The sequence below is a fragment of the Papilio xuthus genome, unplaced genomic scaffold, assembly GCF_000836235.2.
Source record: "Papilio xuthus unplaced genomic scaffold, Pxut_1.1 DF827756.1, whole genome shotgun sequence".
In the NCBI taxonomy this organism is placed as follows: Eukaryota; Metazoa; Arthropoda; class Insecta; order Lepidoptera; family Papilionidae; genus Papilio; species Papilio xuthus.
In genome coordinates this window covers 3802853-3826334 of record NW_013530893.1, presented here as the reverse complement: position 1 = coordinate 3826334, position 23482 = coordinate 3802853, and the positions used below count along the sequence as shown (strand labels likewise).

Below are 23482 nucleotides of genomic sequence, written 5' to 3'. Positions count from 1 at the left end.
GAAACACTAAACGGATCTTGCTAAAATTTAGCATAGATGTAGAACACAATCTTGACGACTAGGTAGGTTAATAATTAAGTTTTCTTTAAATTCCGCGCGGACGGAGTTGTGGGCAACAGTAAGTGTTAGATAAATATAACCTATCTAATATTAATTCGAATTAACTAAGATTAAAAAACGCAAAGGTAATAGATATTCATATAATACGTATAATATGGCTATTAGTTGCTAAATTGTATACAATTCTAAGAGAAAATCTTGTACTTATGACCATATTATAAGGCCAAGTGTTAATCTTAATGAACAACCAATGGCGAGAAAGTTTTCACCTGCCAAAGGTCAGGAAGCTTTCGCCAACTTACAAATTATAATTGCGGTATATATCTCTAATCCTACTAATATTATAATTGCAAATGTTTAGATGTATGGATGGATAGATGTTTGCTAGAAGGTATCTCCAATACGGCTGCATGGATCTCGCTGAAATTTGGCATAGATGTAAAACATAATCTGGAAGAAAACATAAGCTACTTTTTTAATTCCACGCGGACGGTGTCGCGGGCAATCGCTAGTATATTATAAGAAACGAAATATAATTATGATATTACATTAATAGAGTATTCGATAATTCAATGCTTTTCTCTATTGATTGTGAATTCACAATACATTAGGTTTGAGAATGGAAGAAAGTGAATTCCACGTTAAAGGCCTTTCGTTGCGTCATACAAAGTGTGACCTAGATGCAAGGCCGTAGGTCTAGGTATGCGTTTCCGTTTAACATATTTACAAATGTGATAAACCTCAATCGTTGAGTTTAGTTTATGTTCACTTCGTTATATACAAGGGGTCACCAATTTCGCTTAAAAAAATAAACATCTCAATTATTAAACAAATTTAATAACGGAAATAACAGAGGTATTTTTAAGAAAAATTCTATTTTTCATTAAGTCATCGTCAGGTCACTTTAGGTCCCCACCGAGGGGCTCGGAGCCTACCCTAAGTTAAGGGTGATTAGGCCATAGTCAAAAACGCTGGCCAAGGGGGGTGTTGGTTGACTTCACACATATCTTTGAATTTCTTCTCAGATATGTGCAGGTTGCATCACGATGTTTTCCTTCACCGTAAGAACGTCGGATAAATGTACACATGTAAATAGAAAAACACATTGGTACATGGCGGGATTCGAACCCAGGACCTGCAGATCAAGTGCTTGACTCCTGAGCCACCGACCGTTTTATTAAGTATGGTCGATGCAATAATATCCGTACAAAAAAGAGAAACTTAAACTACTTATTTAACTAATCAAAAAAAAAAACATTAGCTTGAAAAACAGTCCAAAAAAAAACCACGGAGTTCTAAAAAATTAGGATCACAGTTATAGCTTTCAATTTATTTTCTTATTTTTAATCTGAGAAAAATCCGTATATATATTTTGTGTTACTTATAGACATTCTTAACAAAACACGGTTACCTACAATAAACCTGATTAGCCGCGCCTAACTAAATTACCAAGTCAACGGTTAACTCGACTCATGCATACTGATAAGGTAAACCATTCAAATCGTACATCCTTTAGTACTAAAATATAACTAGCTAATGTTAAAGATTACATTGTAACGCATTTAAAAATTTCTTCCAGACTATCCAGTCCACTCGTTCCCAGGAGATACCTTTTAAAAATCATCCGTCTTAACATCCAAATTTTCGCATTTACAATATTAATTAGGTTAAAGTTAATTATTGTGTGAAGTACAATTATCGAGCTTAAATTAAGTTTATTGGGTACTAATTAGCAGTAAATTCTCCGTTCCTCAAATTTATACATTTCTCGTAGATTGTCATAAAATATTTTAGCACTCTTTACAACTGGACTTGTTTATTTTTAATAATTTTGTAAAATTTAGGAAACTTCAAACGTAGCAAACATGAAGGGTGGTCCGAAAGGGGCACAACAGATCTGCGAAACAGTCTCCCATAACCCTGTTAAATCACTTCCTCTCTCAAAGTCATGGTAGAAGAAGACACCGTAGAAATTTCGCCCAGGATACTAGAAAAGCTAAAACCGTTATTAACCTCCAGTCTAAAGTTTTTATATCTAAAAGAAGTTTAATAGAAGAAAAGTCGCAGAACTGAACCTCTATGCAACACGATATCTCTTTTTTCTCTACATTTTTCTCTACTTCTCTATCTCAATTACTGTAAAGAAATCAGACGTAAAAAAACATCATAAAATATTACGAAATACAGCGCCATCTACACGAGATATGTTAAACTACGTTCATGGTCGTTTTTGTTTACGTTTCTACACGTGGTAAGCTTATGAATGAACGTCGAGTTAAGTTCAAGGTGTCGCCGTGAAAGGACAAGAGCGCTGGCGTCGCGGCAATGAACTTTATATTGACTTTAGTACTGCTGTTTTGAATTTGTTGAAGAAAGAATATTTCTAGATCTTTATTTATATACTTAATATAATTAATTCTTAATCAAATATAGTTCAATTGAACGTATTTAATTGTAACTAGCAATAACTTTAAATGTCATTGGTTGTGTGATATTATGTAAAGAAAAATTATAAAACGGTGGAATAAATCTCAGAATTCAGTAACAATTTTTTACATAATTTAATTCACACATTGTTGTGAAATAAAATTGTATGAATGAAGAGAATCAACACATCTCTTTATGGTTTCGTTCATAAAATACGGCAAAGCTTACGTTACGAGTTTGTTTTATTGTTCGCTTTGTGTAAGAGATGGCGTAATTGTGTTTTTTTTTTAATTTTAGTTTCACTTCTTGGTGTCAAATTACAAGCTTACACATACTAGCTGTCGACCGCAACTCCGTTCTCATGTAATTAAAAAATTTAATGGAAAAACAGCCTCGGAGCCTACCCTAAGTTAAGTGTGATTAGGCCATAGACAACCACGCTGGCCAAGTGCGGGTTGGTTGACTTCACGCATATCTTTGAATTTCTTCTCAGATATGTGCAGGTTGCATCACTATGTTTTCCTTCACCGTAAGAACTCGAAAAACACATTGGTACATGGTGGGATTTGAACCCAGGACCTGCAGATTGCAAGTCAAGTGCTTATCCACTGAACCACCGACGCTCAATCAAAAGTGTTAACAATTCTTAATCTCTTATTATATCATCTTGTTGTTTGTTTATTGTATATATTGTTAGTGAAAATAATGATTTCTCTTCAACTACCATAAATAGTAGAGTTAAGTCCAGCTTTTCTGGCCTCCTTTGAGAACATAACGTTTTCTTTTCTCTACGATTACAACTTGAATCAAAGTCATGTATAACAAGATTCAACTTTATGTTGTTGTGAGCTACTAGCGCATGTCTTCACAAGTGGGAATCGGTTAGTGGAAAAGACGCGAAGTAGTGTGCTCAACAATTTTGTTTAGTGCCGCATGCCAAATTGTAACACCGCGATAAGGTTTGAATAGTACTTTACTAACTTATTTTATTTTTAAAATAAATTTTATTTCTATTTTATCTTTTTAAATATTCTTTTATAATTAAACGAAATATTGTATCGTTAGGTAACTTAGATTTATCTTACTAATATTATAAATGCGAATATTTGGATGGATAGATGGATGTTTATTTGAAGGTATCTATAGAACGGATTCATGAATATCATTGAAATTTTGCATAGATGTAGAACAATCTGGAAGAACACATAGGCTACTCATTAAGTTTTTTTTTAATTCCGCGCGGACAGAGTCGCGGGCGACAGCTAGTTAACTATCGAACTAACATAAAAAAACAAGTTTCGAATAGATTTCGTAACCATAAGTTCCCACTGTCAAAACATCTATACACTATTATGTTTTTTAAAAGTAAATGAGAGGGATAATAATATGTGTTTTTTTATGCAAATGTTTCGGCAATGAAAACCCACGGTATGATTAACTTGACAATGAAGAATTGTTGACCGCAAGTTGACATTTGAGAACCACACGAGTCGTAAATACTTTTCATAAAATAACGTGACGGATCTGATGATTTCACTGACTCACCTTTCTCTAGCTAGAGGGCGAACTGACGACCTGGAAATAAGGAAAGCTCTGTATAGTCCAAGTGTATGTATGGGGGCGATTAAATACATTTACAGGTTGTAAATAAAGATACCTGTAACGGATTTTAGTTTGCTTTGTATGATTTTACATAGCGCCCGCACCAAGACAAAGCAAATTCGTTTAATCCGTGCTTGCGGTGCGTACGGCGCTATGGATGCGTAGCTTTAAAAACTACTGTAATAATTATCGAAATCCTTCGACAGCACATATGTTTGATTTCAGGCTAAGCTATATTTTTACTAAAAGTAGCTTGAACTTTTGTACGAAATATATCTTATAAAATTATATTTATGTTCTTTGATCTAGCGTGATTAATAATAGGACCTGTCAGATAGCGTCGTTTAAACCAAATTAAATAAGTACATAAAAAAATTATGAGACCTAACCGTCCTTATATAAAATATAGTCTTAACTTTGATTGCGAATGTAGTTCACTGCACCGGATGTTTACGCTATCAGATAAACGAGCCGAGTTTCTAGATAATGCATTAAGATTTCTCATTTGACTTACGTTGCCCATATTGTACTTAACTTAGCGTAAAATAACGCACCAAGTTACGAATAAGTAATGCTGTTGTAACAACGAAAATTTTAGCGTGAAATTAAGTATAGCATTTTTTTAATTCAATAATTAGTAAGCATAATAATGTTGAAAATACAAAAATGCAATTTGTTACAGTAAGCTAAAGGATCCGTTCTTATTTTATAACTATTTAAATTGTATATTATAATATATCAAAATGCAAAACTATAGTTCCCTCAAAATTCATTCAATATAGGACCAGGAGTTACGAAGTCAAATCGGACCAAACACGGATTTGAAGACAGACAGAAAGACAGACAAAAAATTTTCGTCAATAGCTAAGCAAATTACATCTATGAAATGAGTTTTTTTTTCTCAATATTACATACAGATACTCCAATTTTAATAATATATAAATACACGTAATGTTATCTTTTATAACTTAAACCTTATAATTAATGCTAACGTATAAAATTACATGCACACTATCAAGTTTCTCTATCTCACAACAAGTGCACGTTAGACGTTGTTTATATGTTAATGTATTAAAATTAGGAAAGTTAAATGAACTTAGTAGATCTGTGCATAATTTCGGGAAAAAGTGAATGTAAAGATGAGCGTCTGGGAGCAGTTGAGCACTTACCGGACCGTACCGAAATGTGTACGCCCGAGTTTAATCCCCGTATGCTTTTCGATATGAGAATTTCATGATGTACATTTATCCGACGCTTACGATGATGGAATACATCGTAGAGCACCTGCACATATCACAGAAGAAAGTGTAAGGCCTAGTCAATCCTAACTTGGGTAGGCTCCGAATTACTCAACTGCGTATAGTGAGGTGATGATGATTATGAAATTTTTAATACTGTCGAAAATATATTATACTAAATACGGTTTATTATTCCTTAATGTATTATTAGTCGAAGTTTTTAATCACAGATTCTTAATAAAAGAATATTTAATTTTAAAATTAAAAAAAAAAGTTTTTGCACTTCTTAACATAATTCGTATCCAACACGGTTGTCTATTCGTTCAATTTTAAAAAAAGTGGAACAAAGTTTATAACGATAAGCAACATATGCATATAATTAAAAAACACAACATGAATTAATAATTTAATAAGATAAATTTGTACAAAAAAAATGCAAAAAAATAACATTAAACAATGCAACAAAAATACAATAAAATAATTACTAAAGGAAAATCTTTGCAAATACAACCCGTGGAAAGGTATATAAGATATAATGTATAAATAATTAGCTGTACATAATAATAAATAAGTCTTCTATATACTTAAATTGTAATTAAAAAATTAAAGCCAAGTACAGGTCAAGGAAACCATATAAACGCTACTATTGCTATACATAAATTAAGATACTAAATAATTGTACATAATCTTAGGCGTATAATACATAAAATTACTACATATATAAAATATACTATAAATATAATTACAAAATGCCTATAAGGCATACCAAGAAGAGAATAGTGACTTTTGCTATCAATGGCAAATAATTGAAAGCTTAAATAATCAGTCAAAATAAATAAACTGTATCAAAACACATTCACACAACAAACAATAAATAAACATCGAGAGGACGTAGAGAAATCGTCACGGGAACGAGGTCATTGAACTGGGGCGAGCTATTGAGGTTTTTGCGCGGAATATGCTAAGCTTTGCGATTCAATGGAACGTCCCCATCCGCTTGCATGACCTCCACCGCTACTGTAACCACCAGTATCACCTCCGTAGCCACTTGTACCGCCATAATCATGACTTGATGTGTGACTGGATGTATGATGTGGATGAGCAATCACCTCATAAGTCACGTGCTTCTGTTGTGATAGCAATTTCTTCAATCCTATCACTGCGGAGAGAACTAATGCCAGTTTTCCTATTAACAATGCCTTCCCTGCTATCAATGCAATCGCTCCAATCGCTAATGGCAGTATAGCCATCATCTTCAACATCACAGCGGCGATCAACGGTCCGAAGATTTTAGCAGCTTTCTTCTTCTTACCTCTTCCTTCTTCCGTGACCTCATTATCTTCTGTTAAACTCGACACTGTATCTTCGAAGGCACGTCCCGCACTGGATACCGCATCGATAACATCCGAACCTTTGACTTCAACACGAATCGCGTGAGTTTCCAAATATCTTTTCAATCTTGAAACGGGATCTAATGATCTTGGCGCTCCGAAATCCACTGGCGCATCATTAGCTCTTACAACTGTGACTCCATCTGATAACGGGAAGGTTTCCTTTTGTCCGATGACTTTGTCTAGGTACGAGAAGAATTTGTATTTTAAACATGATGTTGATTCTTTTTTAAGGCAATCAGTGATGCTTTCCGTGTCGTTTATTGTGGGGCCTGTGTCTTGTGCGGGGAGCGCGACGCACGCGGCAATGATGGCGAATATCGCGCAAGTCCTCCACATTGTAAGCTGTCTGTACTGAGACTGTGCGCCGGCGCGAATGTAACAACCTTAAATACCCCTCCGCACCCCTCAGGAGGCTGTACGTCGATTAAAAAACTCACCGAAATCATGTACTTTCTCAGTCTGGAAGTAAAAGTGAAGTCCAGGTTTCATAATACTGGGTTACGTGAAAGCTTGAGAATTTAAACGGTCATTGCGAAGATCGTGAACTTGAAACTTGTATATGTGTACTAGCTGTCGCCCTTGAGTTCGCCCGCGCGAAATTATAAAAATATTTAGTAACCTAGAACACCTAGGCTTCGTTTTATGTGTATGCCAAATTTCGTCACAAATCTAGTGATAGCCATTAACCAGGAATGGTGTTTATAGATGACCTTAATTACTATTGATTTAACTTATATTTATCTATAAATAGACTGAATGATAGGTGATGATGATGATGAATAGGCTAAAGTCATAAGCAATCAACTGTGTATTGACATTAACCGTTCAATTTGCTATCCGTAGAGCTATCTCAGATAGATTAGATCTGATATATTTCATCACCTAAGAATATATTAAATTTGAAGTAAAATAAAATAAATTATATTTACATTCTTACAGTAATTAAATGACTAATTAATTAAACTACCAAAATAATACTATAAACTATATACTAAATCTACAACACCAACACCTTATACTTACTATTTTTGATGCTTTTATTATTTGGGACAGGCCTGGTCTAGGAAAGCAAAAATATGAAAAGAATGTCAGAATCTGGAAGAGACATTTATCTACACGGGACAAACGGATACAAAAATCTTACCTTATTAATATTATAAATGCCAATGTTTGGATGTTTGTTTGAAGGTATCTTCTGAACGGTCGAATGGATCTTGCTGAAATTTGGCAGAGATGTATAACATAGTCTAAAAGAACACATCGACTATCGTCTTTTTCGTTCCGCACAGATGGAGTGGCGGGCGACAACTAGTTTTAAATAAATATAATGTAATTTCAAGTATCTGAATAAAGGCTTATTATTATTATATTATTTGCCATTTTAAACGAACTCTCTCGTCTCGAACGATTTTAATAAAAAAAGATTTGGTTCAAGCTAATAGACATACAGTGAAATACAATATGGCAACCCTTAAAAAAAAGAATAGAAATTTGAAATCCACTTTCATTGCAGTTAATTCAAATTGTTATATGTTTAATGTAAGTTAAGTATTTAATTTTTAGAAAATACAGCTAGAAAATTGTATTAAAAGCAATTTATTCCCGTTTACGATAAAAAAAAGAGTTGTATGTAACAGATCGCTCGGAGTAGAAATTCATAGAACCCGTTTGCAGTCAGGTATTGCTATGAAAGTTTGTAGTACATCGAATTATACCAACACTATCTACTATGGAGTAACCATAGATAGAAAGATTTAAAAAAACATAATTAGTAGCGTATGTGTTCATCCAGACTATGTTCTACATGTATGCCAAAGTCCATCAAAATTCGTTGAGCTGTTCCGGAGATATACAAACAAACATCCATTCATCTAAACATGTGCATTTATAATATTAGTAAGAAGTAAGATATAAATTGAAAATAATTATTACGTAAAGAAAATGGAGACATAAAAAGAAAAAAAAACAAATTATATTTAAAAAAAAACTTATTTCCTTGATCATTTTGTCAAAAAAAATCTCTATAGGAAAAAAACATAAAATTTACATAGGATTTACTTACGAACCTTTAAGTATAGATCATTATTAATTTTTTACGCACACACATACAAAATACAGACGAATTAATAACCTCCTTCATTTTTAAATCGGCTAAAAAACCGAGTATCTAAGTCCAAAAACAAAATAGACCTAAAAAAAGGCCATTTAAAACATATCAAAGTTGCTATAAGAAAATTATATATTATTACATATTATTGTATAAGACATAGCTCGCTCTACAAATTGTCATAATTAACAAAAATAGTAAAAGAACACAGTCACGAAGTGTGTCAGCAGAGAATCAAACAAAATACAACAAAGTGAAGGCCGTATCTCTGTTAGGTCTTATTTTATAGTCTGTCGTCGGCTTAAACCTTGAATAATGTAGATTAAAAATAAAAAGAATCATTCTTTTCTTACGAATGAATGGATTACTATAGAATTTTGCATATACATTTTCTGGAGTGACACACATCTACATTTAAAGAATATTTTTTGGGCATAGGAAAATATCACTTGACTAGCGGTCGCCCGCGACTCCGTAAGCGCGGAATTAAAAAAAAACTAGTAGCCTATGTGCTCTTCCAGACTATGTTATATATGTATGCCAAATTGAATCGATATCTGTTCAGCCGTTCTGGAGATATCTTCGAACAAACATCCATACATCAATCCATCCATCTTGTCATAAAAACATTCGCATTTATAATTTCGTAATGTATTAGTAAGATTATCAAGTTTTGATGACGTTTTAACATATTTTTTGGCGCTTATTCCTTTCACATCTTACTTCTTACTAATATTATAAATGCGAATGTTCTATTGGATGTATGTTTGTTCGAATATATCTACAGAAAGACAAAACCGATCTTGATAAAATTTGGCATAGATGTAGAACTTATTTTGGAAGAACTCAAAGGCTATTAATTAACTTTTTTAAATTCCATAAAGACGGAGTCGCGGGCGTCTAGAACGTACATAAAAGTAACAAAAATGTTTATGGAGATGTTTGCAATTATATTCTAGTACTAATTAAAACAACTAAATGCATCCTAACTTTCAGCTTACATTTTTAGAATGTATTATCTTCAAATATTGAGAGAGCGTAAACACTTGAAGTAAAAGTTTGTCTTCGTCACGGCTGGTGACTGCTTACCGGATATATTATTGCATATTAAAATGATTACTGACTTGATTTCTTCGAAATATAATTCTTAATTGTTTAATTACTCAAATTTCAGATCTTAAAGCAATTTTAGCTTGGGTACTAAAATACAACCTTTGTAGTATCATTGATTCTTATAAGACTAGCACTCGCCTTCAACTTCGTCAAAATAATTAAAAAAGAAGCCAAAATTCCCGCAGAAACCAGCTCTCAGGCAAGGTCCTATCAAATTTGGTCCAGCCGTTTCGGAGATTTATCGCGTCGCCCCACTAACTAACCCGAGAAATGACCCCTTAGTCCGAGACGACACCGTGCAATTCAGGTTCGGGATAGGCCTATCATCTCCCTGCATCTATACCAAGCTAACCTTCATTTGGTTAGTAGCAATTTATCATTATCGGTATGTAAGTTTGTAAGTTAGTATTTCGTGACGTGGGAGCAGACATCATAATGATATCCAGGTTACTAGTCGAGGTCGTGCGATTTACTGATTACTGTCTCAGTCAAGCTTGGGAAAATATAACGTTGTTTTATAGTCTCTTTTATAACTTTCTTTTCAACATGAATAAATCATCTGATAGGAAGCTATTCTCATAACTAAAAGAAACTATAGTTAACCCTTAACCAGGATTTTAAGGTTCAAAATCCTGGTTATGTCGGATTGGTATGACCATCATGTCCCTTCCAGATCGATGCATCTTTAGTAATTTCAAATGATTTGGAGGTCTGGTAAATACCTTCTTATAATGAGTTTGGATTCTTTTTGTAGTCTTGAAGCAGTACCAAATGATATTCAATATAATGTATGGGATCTAAAACAAAGCAACTTTCACTTTAGGAATTTGTAAAATTTTAATAAACCTATTTACAATCGGATCTTAGTCATACGAACTCGGGGCTGATATCATTAGAAGTAACCTCACGTACATCGATAGTGGAATTTTTGGCTGTTCCCACAACACAATGAGCACACATCCGTCAATAGTTTTGTAATCTTTTACTGTTAACACTTTCAGTGCTTAAGTCCTGCACTTAAAGTCCCCCTTAGTGTATATTTAGTACGAGAAAGTTAGCAAAGGGTCTCGTACTGGAGTCTGTATTTTACTTAGTCTGAGGACGTCAAAGAAAAAAAGAATTAGGTTAGTTTAATAGTGTTTATTACTTACCATGGGTTTCTGAGACCAAAATCTCTGTATGAAACATATTATCGTCATCCCTGTTATTATATTCGACAAAACATAGATAACATTATGTTTTCAACAGAGTTTTTCGTCTCAGAAACCCAAGGTTAATGTTGTAACATAACTTTTTCTGCTCTTTATATTATGTCGCGTGTCAGTTATATACAATTATGTATAACAAAATTATATACAGGAGGCAACAGTTAGCAACATTTTAACCGTTCTCTTGCGCACTCGGAGATAATCCTTTCACTTTCAAGAGTACTCAGAGTTCAATGACATTGTGTGCAAGTTATGACCTGTGTCTAGGTTGGAAGATTAATCCCAGGAATCTTACAAACTCTACAGTTTAAAAGCTTAACCCTTAAATGCATGATTTTATGCATGATTTTATTTTTAGACCGAGAAAAAATATATTTTGAAGCCATGAATATGCTGATTTAGGGAAAAATAATAAAAAAAATAGTTTTTTATTATTTTCATAGCTATTTTTATTAAAAACCATTTGTTGCAGAACTACAACACTATGCACTCACTAGACAATAACTACATATGAAAATGTTTATGGTATGTTCCAGTTTTACTACTTTATGCATTTAAGGGTTAATGCTTGTAGTCTATAGTAAGTCCCGTAAAGCTCCTGCTTTTATGACCACAGGTTTTTGTAATTAACTAAAAAAAAGGAATTAACTATTGTAATCTAAATAAAAACAATTGCTATTCGTTAGTCTCGCTAAAACTCGATAACAGCTGAACGGATTATCTTGGCCTTGAAATGTTTGTGGAGGTTTGGGGAAGGTTTAAAAGGTGAGAAAGATTCAAATATTTTTTTTCATTCCACGCGGACGTAGTCGCGGGCAATAGCTAGCTTTATCATAAAAAAGACGTGCAAAAAAGAGTACGAACCAAGAGAGAAGATGACGTTTGTGCTATAAAAAAAAATTACACTTAAGCTAGCTTCACACGGCGGCAGATTGTTTATTCCCTACCTTATTGTTTTCATTCATGGTCTTCAATCCAGAATGTATCATAATATTAACTACTCAAAGTATAAAACCAAAATATAACATTTTGTGTTAAGATGCCTTTAAATTTTATCAAAGTGAAAGTTCAATTGTTTTGCTTTACGCACTTGACATTGTCATGAAGAATGAACGTGTTTTATTTTGCACTCAAATTTAATAATTATTCACGCTTTACACTGAGTAATTTTTATATTAATTATTATTTGGAAGATCGTTTATGTTTAATTATATTTGTTATTATAATATGTAAATATAAACGCATTATTACGATGATATGTAGGAGGAATTGGAGTAACTCATCAGACTGTACGCGGAATTGCTTCCACTTCACGCCTGTCTTCTGTGTGGTCGTGGTATTTCACCTGGTGAGCCAAAGTATTTATAATATTAAGATTTCGTCGTCTTAGATTACGTTAGATTCGAACGAAATGTGTTGAAGAGGTAAATACATATTTGAATAGCGCATACGATAAATTCAAAAAATTCTACTCCTCAATGAAGACACATCCAGCTACCGTATCATCACTTGTGATAGTTAATACATCAATCCGGTTCATAGTCTCAATTTGTATAGAAAGTAACATTGTGGACCGATTTACCTCGAAACATAGATAACGCGCGCGTACGATGTACTTGTTAACTTAATACAATAGTTACAATGCAAGAAAGGAGAAAACCGATAACGAAATATGATTTTTATTAATTAAACAGACATTATTTTATCTATATATATATAATTCAATTGTTTGTTAGTCTCGCTAAAACTCGATAACAGCTAAACGGATTTATCTTATCTTGGTCTTGAAATGTTCGTCTAGGGAAGTTTCAAAAGGTGAGAAAAATTCGAATAATTGCCGTGAACTATTTAAGTTTTTTTAATCCATGCGGATGGAGTCGCGGGCGACAGCTAGTTTCATTATTTTTATGTATCAACAACTGTATATCTTCCTTGCAGAATAGATTCAATATAACATTAAACATACCTTACAAAATAGTTAACATAATAACAGTGAATAAAACATGACAAAAATATACTCCACTAGTTGTCGCCAGACTCCGTCGTGTGAAATTAAAAAAAACTTAAGTGCTTATGTGTTCTTCCACATTACATGTGTGCCAAATTTTATAATGATCCCTTGAGCCATTCCGAAGATACCTTCAAAAAAACATCCATCCATCCATCTATAGATTCGCATTTATAATATTAGTAAGATTTTACGGGTAATGTTTGTACTATGTACTTTGTACACAAGAAGTGTAAAGTTTTCACGTACTCGAATATCCCGACTTGGACCGTGACTCAACGGATACGGCCATTACGGGAGAGAAGCCGAGACGATTTTCTAACAGACATCTTTTAACCGGACATAGCTTGGTACCGTCAGAAAAAAAATTGTTGTACTCAAAAAATTATAATTCATAAAAGTGCGTTTTAAAAATAGCTAAAATATTTTGATTGAGAGCGTCGGTGGCTCAGAGGTCAAGCACTTGACTTGCGATCTGCAGGTCCTGGGTTAAAATCCCGCCATACATTCGATTTCCGATTTACATATATACATTTATCCGACGTTCTTACGGTGAAGGAACCTGCACATATCTGAGAAGAAATTCAAAGATATATGTGAAGTCAACCAATCCGCACTTGGCCAGTGTGGTTGACTATGGCCTAATCACCCTTAACTCAGGGTAGGCTCCGAGCCTCTCGGTAAGGACGTATAGTGAGCTGATGAAGATGACGATGAAAATATTTTAAGATTGTCTCATTTAAGTCATATTTTAATCTGTAAAGAGAAAAATGGTTACCAATATTTATATTGTAAATTAAGCGTTTCTCGGTTACAATTCATAGAATATATCATAAGTAAAAGAGGCAACTTTTTTGTATTGATAAACTAGTGATTGACAAACTTATATTAAATTCAATGCTTAACTGTTTGACCTTTTATTAGCCTGACTAAGTACTGGCAACTAAGGCACAGAAAAATTAGGTGATCCTTTTTTAAAAATAAAAAAAAATGATATACGCGATTTAATATTTTTTTCTGTCAACGGTACCGCACTCGGCGCACCGGCAATGGCCTTATTGGTATAGAAAACTTGGCGAACGGGAGCTCACTTGCTTTATATAGATTACCTGAGCTCGTGCTCTCTAAAACATAACTTAAAATAACGTTACGGTTATGCGCACTCTGTAGTTAAATTAACTAGACCTCATACCGGCTTAAATTCATTCAAAAATTAGGACCTTAGAAATAGTAAAATAAATAAAAACCGGTTCATCGTGCAAAGTCGCTTTGTTATCTACGTCACTGGTAAAAATACTTATGAAATGACACCCCTTTAGTTGGTAATTTAATAAATTAAATAAAGCAATCATCAGTTAACTGTATATTAAATAAAGGTCTTTTCACCCATTCCAACTACGTACAGAAAGGATTTTAGTAAATCTATGAATAAAAATAGTGACATCCAATGCTATTTTTACTAACTATTTGCAATGATAAAGCTTTAGTACGTGAAGAGTTGCAGAGGATCGTACTAGATGGCGCTAATTCATAATTCATTCTTCATATCTGTTACTTTGACAATTTTAAAATGAGAATTGCGCATTTTTATATAATTCAGATAAATAACAACATATATCTTGACCGATGCTTATATGCCTTCCATGAGTACTAATGCAAATAATCATTTAAACAAAATTGCTATTGTTTTAGTACAGGCGCACGCAATATAATGAATTAAAAGATTGTGTGTCAGATTTTTAAAGGTTTCTAGCATATACACTGGAAAATAAAACATGACAAAATTAAGAAATTATTTTTATTTCAATTAACAATAGAGGATTTAAATAAATAATTTAAATAATTTATTTCTTACAAAGAGGTAACATTCTTACTACAACTTGATAAAGTCTCATTTATTTTCTTGTTTGTACTGTGTCCATCCTCGGTAAGGTAATGGTGTGTCTATATCTCTCCTCTTCCGGTGATGTCCGTGCCCTGCGTAGATCACTTGGTGGTCATCATGATCGTCGTGAGACGCTAGTTTCTTGACGCCCACGATAGCTGACAGCATTAACGCAAGCGCTGATACAGCTAGCGCCTGGAATAATGTTACATTGACTTTTTTAACTACTTTTAGATAATTATAATTAGAATAATTTGAAGCGAATGGCATGCTTTTGTAACCAAGTCAAGTTTCAGGTCGATTAATAAGGGGACGTAAGCGTTGATATTGTTATAGGTCTAGGGTTGCGCCGATACACCGGCATTGTGTCGGATTTTCTTACTAACACTACTATGCGTAAAGTCAATCAAACCACACTGGGCCAGCATGATTGACTATGGCCTAGTCGCCCCAAAAGTGTAGATTAGTTAGTAGAGTTCGGACGTCTAGTGAGCTGATGATATCATAGGATCATATCTGAAAGTGCTAATACATACTTTGGCATATAATAACAGTCTACTATAAAGGTATAATTAGGCTACGACATAAATTCCGACATAAATATCCGACATTAAAATACGACAAAAGTGTATGTACTGTTTATACTTCTACGGTTATAAACAACGGCTTACGCTGCATTTATTATGTCGCTATAAATGTTGAAATCAAACACTCGTGTTTATAAAGAAAAATTCAATGGAACGCCAAGTGAACCATGTATATTGTCGTAGTCTAATCGTACCAATTCTATTAAAAAGCTTACTTTTTTTATAACGTATGTATAATATTCAACATTTGAAAGTAGCTAACGCGGTCGCAACAAAACGAATAACGCGTTTCACTTTGCCACGCGACGTGACCATCGAGATGTTTTCCACTTTTCTTATTATATGTACCTGTATAGTGTTGTACACTTTTCTAGTTACATGTATGTAAAAATTCTACTACTTTAGAATTTCTAGTCAAAAGAACTTTTTAAACTGATCTTGATTACATAGAGAGTAATTTTAATAATAGTACATAATCTATGTTAAGGTAATTTAAGAAATTTTCGTTTTCCAATAATTTAGGAATCATAAGTTTCGTGAACCGAAAATAACTCTATCTATCTCTAATTTTCATCAAACATATATAGCTATGTTTCGATTAATCTGACCTAAAACAAAGGAAATACGAATATATTTTCAAATAAAGAACACTTTCAGATATGGATGTGTACTTTAAAAACAAATAAATCACGCGTAATCTTACCAATATTATAAATGCGAATGTTTAGATGGATGGATGTTTGCTTGAAGGTATCTCCCAGAAAGCTACACGGACCTTGATGAAATTTGGCATACATATAGAACATAGGAAAAACAGAGGCTACTTATTATGTTTTTTCTTAAATCCACGCGAACGAAGTCGCGGTCTACCGCTAGCATTTCTCATATAGAACGTATTTTTATGGAGATATCTGTAATGTACCTTCATAGTTAATAATCCCAGACCACCGATTCCCGCTGCACCAATGGTCTTTGCAAACATTAGGCCCAGTAGCGCCAGCCCTCCTCCGCCGTCACCCTTGCCCCTTCCTGTTGCTGGAAATGTCAACATGATTTATACTTTAAAAAACGCCTTGTAAAGTCATTGAAAGCAATTCGTTAACAAGCAAGCTTTTGTTTATTTTAATATCTTAATTTTAATAAAAACTTTTACATTTGTATTAAACATATTGGTACTAAAATTCAGTTTATTAACAGTTGCTTCATTTATATTATATCACATTAATATTATTAATACGAATGTTTAAATTAATGGATGGACGGATTTTATTTTGAAGATATCTTCAGAACTGTTGTATGGATCTTGATGAAATTTGGCATACATATAAAACATAGTCTGGAAAAACACATAGACTACTTGCGAGGTTTTTTAATTCACGCGAATGGAATCGCTGACAGATATGACTATAAAGTTACGGGTTATACTAGATGAGGCTCATATATTTAAGAAGATTTCTTGAGATTCATCATGAAGACAATTAATTTAACTTTAAATGAGTACTTACCATTGTTACTCTTGTAAGATTCATCAACAATCTTCAACGATTCAGCTAATAAATTACTGATTTTCTCTTTTTCGATTATATTCGGCAATTTAACATGTAACTCATGTCCTTGTAGAAATTTCGCCATTCGCCATAATGGCGAATTATCGAAAGATCTACCTTCATCTTCGATGCTATTAGACACTGGTATGCTAACTAATTTAACACCATCAGTTATGTCAAAATCTACATCCAATAAAGAAGCTAAGCCTAATGATATGAAAGTAAAAAGCATGGAAGCTTCTCGATACATTTTCTCTAAAAGACGCTCGATCAATAAGTTAGAAAAGGAGATATGAACGCTTTTATAGTGATAGCTTTCAAAAAAATGAAAAACTAAATCGCAATTGCTCTCGCGACTCGAGAGTAAAAAGAATATGGGTTATTCTGTAACGTTTTGTTACTTATTTTAATTTCAGTCAAATTAGCAACTTTTTTTTGAATTTTTATTGGATATTAATAGTTATAATGTGCTTTTTGTTACAATATAATTAATTATGATAGGAAAAAGAGACTTTTTCGATTACTCTGTAATTAAATTTGTTTTTGTTATTACAATTAGTATGTAGTATTTTTTATTAATTTTCAATATATATATTTTTTTTCTACTAAATATAGTTTTCAAAATAATTATTGCAGAATAAACCAACGGACGACATTGAAACAAATTACAAATAAAACTAAAACAATAGTTTGCTATAAGCGATTATATTTACTGGATGTGACATTATTTAACAAAGTTTTTACGGAAATTACGTTGAAATATTATATTAGATTTTAAGCATACTTAAAAAAGGTTATCAATTCGTCTGTATTGTTTTAACAAGAGTATATAAAATATTTTATACAATAATAATTATATTATCTGTTTTAATATTTTTAAAACATTTATTTGTGTACAATTATAAACCTTAAAACATGAATTTCGCGCTTGAAACAATATGTGTACGTAAATCTGTTAGCATAACAAAGCCACATCTAGTTTTAATTATCTATGTCGTCGTCGTGAAATAACACTTCAAACAAGTGATTTCCGCCGGCGGCTAGAAATAACCGCGAAGGTTTTTCTTTATTTACATAAGTAAAGAGTGAGAGTGGTAGGACTGAAAGTTAAAACGAATCTAAGGGCCTCGAAATACCCTAATTACTTTCAATTCTTACTAATATTATAAATGTGAATGATTAGATGGATGGATGTTTGTTAGAATGTCCAGAACGGCTGCATGGAGCCACGAGCCACAGCTAGTCTATTATGCGAGTTGTAAATGCGTATATTTGGATGGGTGGATGGATGCTTGTTAGAAGGTATCTCCAGAAAGGCTACATGGATCTCGCTGAAATTGGGTTTAGATCTAGAACATAATCTGGAAGAACACATAGGCTACTAATTAACTTTTTTTTTAATTTCCACGCGGACTGAGTCGTGGGCGACAGCTAGTATTAGAATATTTAACGAATTTAGTGTCAGAACTACTATGGGACTGTTCAATTACATTTAAGGATTCTACGTGTGACAGACACGAAGACGGAACACATAATTTGGTCATGTAGTAACTGTTTTTCATTCATGTATGACAACAAACAAATTCATGTATAGCAAAGTTTGCTTAACGTTTCACTTTAGCTATACGCTAAAGGTGTACTTTAATTTGCTTCCCGTTCGAAGCGACAACGATATTACGTTACCAAGCCATTAGTTTCCATCAAAGGGAACGAACAACTTGACTTCAATTTAATATTATTACAGCAGTTGATTACACCGACGGCTTAGTTGTTTAAGAGGTAAATTAATGAGTTTACACTATCGAAACATAAACAAAAATCTATAATTGTCCAAAGGCAATTAGAAATGATTCTGATTAGTTCGCGAACGAATACCTTAATGTTGTAGAATCAAGTTTGGAAAACAAACTTTTAAAGAAATTTAAAAAAGAATACATACTAATCGAAACAACGAATTGGAACTAAATATTATTATACAATTAGCTGTAGCCCGCGACACCGTCCGCGCGGACATAACAAAAACTTAATAAGACTCTGTTCTTCCTGGCTATGTTCTTCGCGCCCCGGTTGGGGGGGGGGGCGGTAGTTATGTGGGATTCTCCTCCATAGCGGAGGCATACCCACTAAATCTCTCTGTTCCTCCAACGCATCGGGACGGGGCCACGGGCACGCTTTCGCTCTCGTCCGCGACCAAGCTCGTTGCAGCCTAGAGATACCTTCAAAAAAACTTCCATCTATCCATCCTTCTTAACATTCGCATTTATTAAATAAGTAAGAAGTAGGCATGTTCTAAAATAAAAAAAAGATAGTTCAGAAGAAGGGCCTCTACCTTTTTTCCATGTTACTGAGGATTTCGACGTATCAAGATTTGACTTATAGAGATTCCACTGTATTTTATTTTATTCTAATATGGTATATTTAGTAACTGTTAACTCTTCATCCAACATTAAGTTACATAATATACATTCTAGACTGAAACTAGATCTTAAAACTGAAACAGAGATACACAAGGACGGGCTCTACATCTGACGCAACAGTGAAAGTATAACGCAACAGATTGGAGCAATAGAAAGCCTTCAATATTATTTACTCTTTTTTAATTTGACAATAGCATTGGTCCGAGTATCGTTTTCTTTCTTTTGAACTTTTTGTTGACAATCGAAAGTTATGTTGGTACCTTCCTGATGATGATGGTGGAATGTTGATTTTTTTTGGTGATGTATTAAATTTATATATGTATTTATTATTCAATTAAGGTTATTTATTGAAGTAAATTTTGAAGTTAACTGTAAGATTCGACTGACTTATCTTACTAAAATATATGCGAAAGTTTGGATGAATGGATAAACAGCGTAGAACGCGTAGGCTACTTTTGTTTTTAATACCTCGCGGACGGAGTCGCGTACGACGGCTAGCACAAGAATGTGTTTTAATATATGTCGTTTTCACAGATAGTGAGTGGGACTTTCGTAAATTTATTTTGTATATTTTTTTAAGACGATAAAAACTGACAAATAATTTTTCATTGTAATTATATGTCTTATTGATGTTATAAATGCGAATGTTTAGATGGATGGTTTGTTATATCCAGAACGGCTGCATGGATATCGCTGGTTGGCATAGATGTAGAAAATAGGTTACTTATTAAGATATATTTTAATACCGAACGAACAGAGTCGCGGGCGAGAACTAGTACTTACATATTGGTGAAATTTACGAACTAAGGAGGAAATAATGTTCTTTACTTCCAGATTATTTTTCATGTATATAAAAATATCTGTGTAAATTGTGACGTCATCAAGTCTCAAATATAACAGAAGGGGTATATAGCATTGGGCGCGACACATTCGTCATAGAAATTAATATTCACAGATTATTGGGAATGTAAGATGTTACAGAGGTACATTATGAAATATTAAATCAAACATATGTGGTTGCTTTGTATATAATCAAGATTAATTACAGTTTACCCTTTGTAGTGGCAATGGCCCTTTAATATTAATTTTACAAATGATATAAATGGAAATGTTTAGATGTATAGATGTTTATAAGAGCTGCGGAATATCCCAAAGAATCTCGCTGAAATTTAACACAGATGTAGAACATAGTCTGGAAGACTACATAGACTAGTAATTAAGTTTTTTTTTTTATGACACGCGAACGGAGTCGCTGTCAATAGCTAGTTACTCCATAACTAAAGCTTAAAGGGATGTTCTACCAAGCTTAAAGCAGCAGTTGGCAAAAAAGGGGTAATATAAAATGGTCTAAAATAAAAATAAACTCTGGATAAAAGAATTCTTTTTACGTTTACATGCAAAGGAAAAGATTTACTGTATCTATTTAACTTCACGATATATGTAAATATACTTCAAATGTGTTCCGTGTCCGGAAAAGTCTCCGTCTGAGTAGAATCGGGCCAATTATGTCCGCACGAATGCGATTGGGCCTTGTCAACCGTAACGCCACCGTGCGCCGGAGACAGAAGAAACTAATGCTAATATTTCTGTCAAAGAGTAGACAACGAAATAGAATTACTAACCTAAAGATTACAAGTTAAATTAAGACATATAGTCCCACTAGACCTTTTTAAGATTAAACAATCTTGTTTTGTTTTTTATTTTATGTCGAATGCCTAAGTTGATTTTCCTTATATTGTGACAAAATCATCCTCGATAATGGGGCTACTTTGACTGAGATAAGTTTTTTACGTTCATTCATTGCAATTATCATCAGCTCACTATACGTCGCCATTAAGGGCCTCGGAACCTACTCTAAGTATAGCATCTTTTGATTGCCTTAAATTTAGATGACTATTAAACATTAAACGCAAATAACCTTTCTATGATCCGGACAGAAACTCTCGTACTAATAATATGAAGGCGACTTTAGCGATCTCTTGTGTCGAAGGCCAAGACCCACTTTGGGTCGCTGCTCCAGTGGATTAGTAGTAGAATTTTTGGATATATGTTTGAAAGTATCAGAACGGTTGAATCTCGATGAAATTTAACGTACATGTAGAACATAGTTTGAAAGAACAGTAACATACACGACTGTTAATTCTACTTATATGCATAAAAAACAGAATAGCATCGTCAAATCAACTTGTCGTGTCTGCGATGCAAAGTTCTTGCTCTAGGAAATCAGTTTATCGAGTATTTGCGCGTGTATTGCTTTGTTCCTTCTTTCCTTTTATCGTTTGCTTCCTAATTTATTTATTTACACGTTCATTTCATTCGATAATTGAGACATTACTGTCTATTTGTTATAAAATACGACGTATAAAGAAATTTATAATTGACATTTAAATAATTTAATATAATACTATTTTGGCCAATGTCGTATTTTATCCCCTTTTTCCCTCAAACCTACTTTTACGCTTGTTTTTTTACCATCACTCATCTACAATCCAACTTCTGTCTACTATTTTTTAAAGTGCTTAAAGTCAGCGGTAAACTTACAAATTCAGCTCCAAATATGCTTTAATATAAATAGGTTAACATTCTTTGGCAAATAAAATTTTCACATATTTGAGGAAACAAACCAACATACATATCTGCGTAGACTAGAATCTCGTCAATTAAAAGTCTGTCCTTCCCTTTTTGGATATAAGTTGATTTATTTGCTTGGTTTTATATTTATAAATGAAATGAGGCGACTACGTCTCTATATGTTCTACAACGATGAGAAATTTCAGCGAGATCCCTGCAGCCGTTCTGGAGATACCTTCTATCAAACATCCGTCCATCCATCCATAAATCCAAGCATTTGCATTTATAATATTAGTAAGATTTTTATAATTGATAGATAATATGTATGTAAATTATACAAGAATACTATTAAATAAAATCGAAACACGTCACAAATCGAGAACGTATCAATGAACTCAGTTCAAAGCAATCGCGTCTAGGCATCCAATGTCCGGCGTATTACAAACACAGTCGAAGCAAAATAATGTCCATTAAACGATGGCGTGTTTATGAATTAAAATCTGATTCAGCTTGTACTTTGGTTATATTACGATTGTAGCGTTAGCAAGAAAAACCTTTATTGGTTTGTTGCGAATTTTTCTTCCCACTAAACTTGATGCTCGAGGCATGGGCTCTGCCTTGTCCCCATGTAGATCCGGGACTGTTGTGTTCAAAAACTTAAAAATGCCTTTCCTGGCCCACTTATTTTACTTTTATCTTTTTAAGTTAGGTTAATCAAAGAACAGTTTCGATCTGTAAACTGCGATTTTTTCCGCCCACTGAAGTAGCCGCCCGGGGCATGGGCCTTGGCTTGTACCCACATAAATCCGAAGCTGTAAAGAAAATGTTCTTGAAATAATTACTACAAGCTTAAATTAATTATACTTTTGACTAGCCGCCGCCCGCGACTCCGTCCGCGGTGTAAAAAAGGCAGACTAGGTTCTACAACTACATATATAAAATTAAGCCAGGTCCATACAGCCGTTCCCGACATACCTTCAAACAAACATCCATCCATCTATTTAAACATTCGCATTTATAATATTAGTAAGATTAATTAAACGTAATCCTAATCTTTGTATGCTATCTGTACTTTTGAAAGTAAAATATCATTTCACCAAACTTTTTAATCGAAACCGTAAAGTGCGTAACGCGTATCATTTTTTTCAACACCAATATTTGTAACGAATTAGCAATAATATACTCTATGTATATAACGTATGTAATATTTTCAAATAAATCGATGAATATTGGAAAGAAAAGTGGTATAGTTAAATAAATAGGAACACATGCACACGAGGCGAAAAAAAATAATGCACACACGATCCGCTAAAAGCAT

General features: G+C 33.4%; 2 protein-coding genes across 2 annotated transcripts; both read right to left on the bottom strand.

Moving 5' to 3' along the window:
- Window positions 1-5768: 5768 nt before the first annotated feature.
- On the bottom strand, window positions 5769-7071 carry Osi7 (osiris 7). The gene has a single exon (XM_013310004.1). The coding sequence runs from the start codon at window positions 7055-7057 to the stop codon at window positions 6263-6265; it is 795 nt and encodes a 264-aa protein (XP_013165458.1). The 5' UTR covers window positions 7058-7071; the 3' UTR covers window positions 5769-6262.
- Window positions 7072-15048: 7977 nt separating this feature from the next.
- LOC106116097 (uncharacterized) lies at window positions 15049-17426 on the bottom strand. Its single transcript, XM_013309838.1, has 3 exons — window positions 17135-17426; window positions 16552-16664; window positions 15049-15237 (listed from the first exon to the last, which is right to left on the bottom strand). Exons 1-3 carry the CDS (start codon window positions 17424-17426, stop codon window positions 15049-15051), a joined length of 594 nt encoding a protein of 197 aa, XP_013165292.1.
- Between the last annotated feature and the right edge of the window lie 6056 nt (window positions 17427-23482).

Bases quoted from the DNA above. Each gene is read 5' to 3' on its own strand.
- Osi7 (XM_013310004.1), bottom strand. From the start codon at position 7,057: ATGTGGAGGACTTGCGCGATATTCGCCATCATTGCCGCGTGCGTCGCG.
- LOC106116097 (XM_013309838.1), bottom strand. From the start codon at position 17,426: ATGTATCGAGAAGCTTCCATGCTTTTTACTTTCATATCATTAGGCTTA. The intron at 16,665-17,134 runs GTAAGTACTCAT...TGACATTTCCAG, and splicing joins ATCTTACAAGAGTAACAATG to CAACAGGAAGGGGCAAGGGT. The intron at 15,238-16,551 runs GTACATTACAGA...ACATTATTCCAG, and splicing joins TGGGATTATTAACTATGAAG to GCGCTAGCTGTATCAGCGCT.